Source organism: Panicum virgatum, chromosome 4K (genome assembly GCF_016808335.1).
Source record: "Panicum virgatum strain AP13 chromosome 4K, P.virgatum_v5, whole genome shotgun sequence".
Classification (NCBI taxonomy): domain Eukaryota; kingdom Viridiplantae; phylum Streptophyta; class Magnoliopsida; order Poales; family Poaceae; genus Panicum; species Panicum virgatum.
This window is the reverse complement of record NC_053139.1, coordinates 28,563,204-28,568,647: the sequence shown is the minus strand read 5'-3', so window position 1 is coordinate 28,568,647 and position 5,444 is coordinate 28,563,204. Positions and strand designations below refer to the sequence as shown.

At 45.0% G+C, this 5,444-nt stretch overlaps 1 protein-coding gene across 1 annotated transcript; it reads left to right on the top strand.

Annotated features, from left to right (window-relative positions):
* On the top strand, positions 1–4,881 carry LOC120703617. The gene is made up of 3 exons (XM_039987761.1): positions 1–799; positions 2,713–2,838; positions 3,118–4,881. The coding sequence occupies exons 1-3, from the start codon at positions 278–280 to the stop codon at positions 4,618–4,620; spliced, it is 2,151 nt and encodes a 716-aa protein (XP_039843695.1). The 5' UTR covers positions 1–277; the 3' UTR covers positions 4,621–4,881.
* Positions 4,882–5,444: the final 563 nt, after the last annotated feature.

Below are 5,444 nucleotides of genomic sequence, written 5' to 3'. Positions count from 1 at the left end.
CCCTGCTCACAAAGTCACAAGTCGCATCTCTCCCTCTCTTCCCCCATCAACACGCATCTCTCTGCAGCTGCACTGAGCGCACGCAGATTCGCACTGTGCATAGCGAGACCGCAGGAGCCAAGGAAGCTGCGGGAGCAGAGCAATCGAGCATGATGGCTCCATAGAGCCGGTCAGATAAGAGAAAGGGGGGAAGAGACGCAGAGCAGGGCCGCAGGGAAAGCGGGGGGACACCGCCCAAGATCGCGAAGGCACAGCAGCTGCGCAGCGGCAGCTGTCCATGGAGGTGGAGCCGCCGCATGCTGCCGCGGCCGCTGTAGCAGCAGCGCTCCTGAAATGCCGCGCCGACGGCGGGGAGGCAAGGCTCGAGGCCTGCGGTAAGGCGGCCGCCAGGAGCCCGAGCCGCGAGGCGCAAGAACCGGACGGCACCCCCCGTACGGGCCGCCGCCGCGGGGAGGAGGGGCAGGAGGTGGTGGAAGCGGAGGAGGAGCCGCTGCGACGGGGGCTCGCGGCGGCCCAGGCGCGCGCTCGGGCGCGGCGGAAGGCCGGGCACGCCACGCCGTCGCCGTCCTGGAAGCTGGAGCCGTCGCCGCCGCGGCTGGAGGAGTCAGCGTCGGCGGCGGCGGCCGAGGCGGACGCGGGGGCGGGGAGGCGGGGCGCGCCGGTCGCGTCGGCGCGGCAGCTGGGCGCCACCCTGTGGGAGATCCAGGACGTCATCCGCGTCGCCGGCGCGGGGCGCCGGATCCGCCGCCGTGGACGGAGGGTGCCCGCCGTCGACGAGGCGAATGCGGATGCGGATCGGGTAAGAACTTCGCCATCTGCGTCATTCCCCCCAGTCAACTTGATGACGTTAGTGGTCAGCTTGATGTCTGTATGTGTGCATCATGTCCTGCTTTTCCTTCTATCTTTTCTTTTGTTGGGTCTTGGATTACGTCATTCGATCTCGCATCAAATTATTCAGAAAACGCTGCCTTTTTAGTCACTTAATATGAAATCTTTGGTATATTAGTAGCTAAAATTATCTGTTTTGAGAAATCGCTAATGTTTAGTCTCCTTTCTGAAAACCACATCAGAGATGGCTAAATCACCTTTACGGTTTCATGAGCTTCTTGCCATTTTTCGATTTTAAGTGTAAGGAGACCCTAGGCTGTGCAAATGTAAACACTCTCTTCAGTTCTTCATCAGGAACAGTTCAAAGCACAAAATCTAGCACCAAGCACTCTCCGTTTCAATTATAGTAGTTGGATAGTATCCTCTGAGATTTAGCGTACTCTTCTATGGATTTTACATATTTCTTCTCCACCTACTTTTGTTAAGTTGTCAAGGTCAGGAAGTAATGCAGCCATAAAAGCTGCATCCTTGTTTTGTGATAGTATTGTCTGTACGACCCTTTCAATTTAGTGTTTGCTGGTACTTATTTGACTTATGAGGTAGAGTACTGGACATATGGTGGATCTGTAGGTGGCTACTGTAGTTATTCCGGCTTTTGTTGCTTCATCAATGAACTTCATCATGAATTTCTGTTGAGAAGTAGTATAAGAGCTATAAAATTATTATTTAATACAACTGAATTTTGGAGTATGCTTTTCCTTTACTCAGTTTGAAGTGTTTTAGTGTGGTTCCGAAGATGGAGGCATAGCTCCATTATCTTTAGAACTTCGCTGGTCGCTTATATAGTGTCCCAAACAACAAGCTTAAGTAAAACATAAAGAATATTAAAACATAGATCCTCCAAGGACATCTAATATTGATCAAAGATGATCTGTCTGATTTATTTGAAAGACTTGCCTACATGACTAGGATCTCTATGCTGGACCGCTGGGAGACTGGGCTTCGATTTGAACCTGTACCTGGTATTAGAATTATATGTTTGATGGTTGTGATTTTCTTTTTATTGTTTCTGACATTTTCTTCAAGAATATTCCATCCCTTATGGCATCACCAACCATCATCAACTTTTCAACTTTTGTATCCTCCGGGTTCTTTGCTATTATAATGATGACAAATTTTCTTTTCAGTGCTTTCACCTAATCTAGCTTCTGTTTTACCAAGCTATATAATATTTCTAGGAACAACCAAACTACATGATGATCCTGGAGTATTTAGCATGCCTGTACATGATGTTTCCTTAATATTTTCCCCAGGATGGGGGACTAGCTTCTATTAGAAACAGCGTGTAACAGTTAACAAAACAGAGGAACTTTTAAGTATCTAAAGATGGATTGGGAAAATCGCATAGATTCATGTAAAAGCTTGTAACCTGTCCTTTATTCTTGTTAGTTTCTTATATACCTGTTTCCGTTCCCAATTTTTATGCTCTTTGAGAACTAGAGGAACACATGTTTCTGCCATGCACCATGCAGCCTAGTAAGATCCCATGATCCCAACATATCATTTAGTGAAGCATATTTTGTTCACTTTTTCTGATTTATCATGCATTGTTGTTACGCAGCAGAAGTAAAACTTTGAATCTGCTTTATACTAAGCACATTATAATATTTATGCTCCTCAGGAGCAAATTCAGTATTGCTGGCCTCTTATTTTATTTGAAGACAGTAATGCTTTTTAGTTGAAGGCACAGAAGATTTGTCCTTTTATTTTGTTTCCTGACGCCATCATTCTGAAATTTATTTTCCTTGGAATTGTCGCAATGTTTTTTTGGCTGTTTTACAAACCATATATACTAGATGTCACAAGATTCTTCTTACATTTCAGCCACGGAGTTCAGGTGGCTTTGGAGCACATGTTGCCACTTCAGTGATGGAGCATGATAAGTTACATGAAGAAAGATGCCCTTCAAGGCAGCCTCTTTCTCCTGCGAGTTACACTAGCTCAGTTGGGGTACGTATTCATTTCCTCACTCTACAAACTTGGCTTCCTTTGATGGTTTTCTTAGGGCATTAATAAGAAATACCAGTTGTGACGGCATGCCCATCTTCTCTCAGGCTTGTCTATATAGGAATTCATGGACTGTATTGTGCTTGTCAAGTGCAATAAATCCATCTTATCATCCTGTACTGGTTTTGCCGCATCATAAGCATATTATTGTTTTCGAGTTCTGCAGCTCGAAACACTTTTAAATCATCACATAATTTTCAAAATTGTGCATTCATTTGACAGGCAACAACGGTGAATCTTGTCAGCCCAGCTCGGTCGTTGGATTGCAAAGCTAGATTTAGGCAGGCAGGTAATGATCTTAAAACATCAACAGAGCTATTGAAAGTTCTCAATCGAATTTGGAGCTTGGAAGAGCAGCATGCAGCTGATGTGTCAGCAATGAAGGGATTGAAACGAGAGTTGCATCATGCCCAGGCATGCATTCAAGAACTTATGCAAGAGAGGCAGAGGTATCACCACGAAATTGATTCTCTAGCAAGGCAAGTCACTGAAGATAAAATGGCTCGGAGGAACAAGGACCAAGAGAAGATCAAAGCAGCCCTTCGTTCAGTGCAAGAGGAGCTTGAAGATGAGAGACGTCTGAGGAAGCATTCTGAGACTCTCCACAGAAAGCTAGGCAGAGAGCTCTCTGAGATGAAATCAGCATTTTGCAAGGCTGTCAAGGCTCTGGAGAAAGAGAAGAAGACAACCTGCCTGTTGGAAGATCTTTGTGATGAGTTTGCAAAAGGAATTAGAAACTACGAGGAGGAAGTCAGGATGTTGAAGCAAAAGCATGTAAAGGAGTATGAGCACAAGTTCGATAAGTCAGTAGTTCATATTTCAGAAGCATGGCTTGATGAGCGAATGCAGATACAAAAGACTGATACGAGGGGAGATTTGTCAGGAAAAACCTCAATCACAGAGCGGCTGAGCAGTGAGATTGAGAGTTTTCTTCATCATGCTAAAAGGTTCGATAACTCCAAGAATGATAATTTAAACATTGTTAATGAAAAGCGAGATGCAAGTTTTTGCCGGCAATCCCTTGAATCTGTGCACCTTAATGGAGCCACTAGCGCCCCTCGGCTAGCTGAAGATGACGATGGCAGTTCTATTGCCAGTGATCTGCATTGCCTTGAACTGAACATGCATGGAGGTGGCATTAAAAGCCATGATCTTGCAGGCACTCGAAGGAGGGTCATAAGCTCCATGCATTCACCAATGAGAAGATTGGAATATTCTAATGGTGTATCTGTTGAAGGCTCACCAATGTCAAATGCACCAACTTGCTCAAAGAAAGACAAGGTGAGGTCTAGCATTGGCCGACAACAATTTATTGCTTCAACACCAGAAATTAGCTCACGCAATGATGCTGGCCTTGCCTCCACAGACGAGCAGAATGAAACTGTTATGACCCAAGTCTCTCGCCGATTACGTGATGACCTGTTGAAGATCAAATCAGTGGCTCCTCAACATGCATATCTAGGGCACAAATCAAACCAGCCCCGGACAAATCAGTTTCATGAATATGCTACCTTACGGGATCTTTGCGATGTGCGCAGTCCAGCACGGCATCTGAATAATCCTGCCAAGGCCCTGGAATGCGAGATATCTGAATCCCCAGCACATCAGCTGGTAGGCACAAAGGAGAACACTCTGAAAGCGAAGCTACTTCAAGCAAGGTTGGAGGGGCAGCATGCTCGAATGAGCGCATTGGTATTCCCCTTAATCAGCACAAGGAGGAAATGAGAACCCAGTTGACACTCTTAGGGCTTCCATGAATTGGGTATGCAACACATATAGTTGCAATTGTAAGATATCTGACTTAATAGCTAAATATTCACTGGAAGTTGCAGGATATGCGAATCCTAGATGTAGCTGCATATTGAGCGAAGTTTCATTGTAGATTTCATCTGCTAACCGTCAGTCTAGAACGAATTGAGATGGGACTTGGTAATTGCATTATTGTAACTTTTGTATAGTAATAAGCTCTAGTTATTACTTGCTTAACCATGGTCAATCTTTGTCCTTCATTTTTTTCTAAAAAAATGTTTTTCTCCCACCTATGGACATCCTTGGTTCCTTCGAGCCACTAGTGAAAAAGTTCTCCTAAAAGTTTCAATAGAAAGATAGGCCATGTTTCTACAAAAACTTGAAATGAAAAAATTCACAGAAACTGTTTCAGTTCCCAACCTGTATGGAATGACGACTGCCTGATTCTCGGATCGGCTATTATGATAGTTTTCTTGCTTCCAGTACAGTTTTTTTTTTTTTGAGTCAGTTGGTAGATGGAAATCTACAGCCTGGGCCCACCATGTTGTGGGGGGCACATCATTCATGGGCCTTACTAGAGTTCGTCTAATATGCAACCGTAAAGAAAGCGAAAGGGGGAATGCGTGCAACGAGCGAGAACCTAGTTAGCGAATGATCAAGAAACTGACAGCCCAAGTATGGGTTTGCTTATAATCTAAAAAAAAGTATGGGTTTGCTTGGTCAAAGTCATCTCTATCTCTATCTCTAAAGAAGCGGCGAAATTTTCGAGCATAGATTGAGCCACGTCATCTCTTGCTTTC

Bases quoted from the DNA above. Each gene is read 5' to 3' on its own strand.
- LOC120703617 (XM_039987761.1), top strand. From the start codon at position 278: ATGGAGGTGGAGCCGCCGCATGCTGCCGCGGCCGCTGTAGCAGCAGCG. The intron at 800-2,712 runs GTAAGAACTTCG...CTTACATTTCAG, and splicing joins CGAATGCGGATGCGGATCGG to CCACGGAGTTCAGGTGGCTT. The intron at 2,839-3,117 runs GTACGTATTCAT...TTCATTTGACAG, and splicing joins GTTACACTAGCTCAGTTGGG to GCAACAACGGTGAATCTTGT.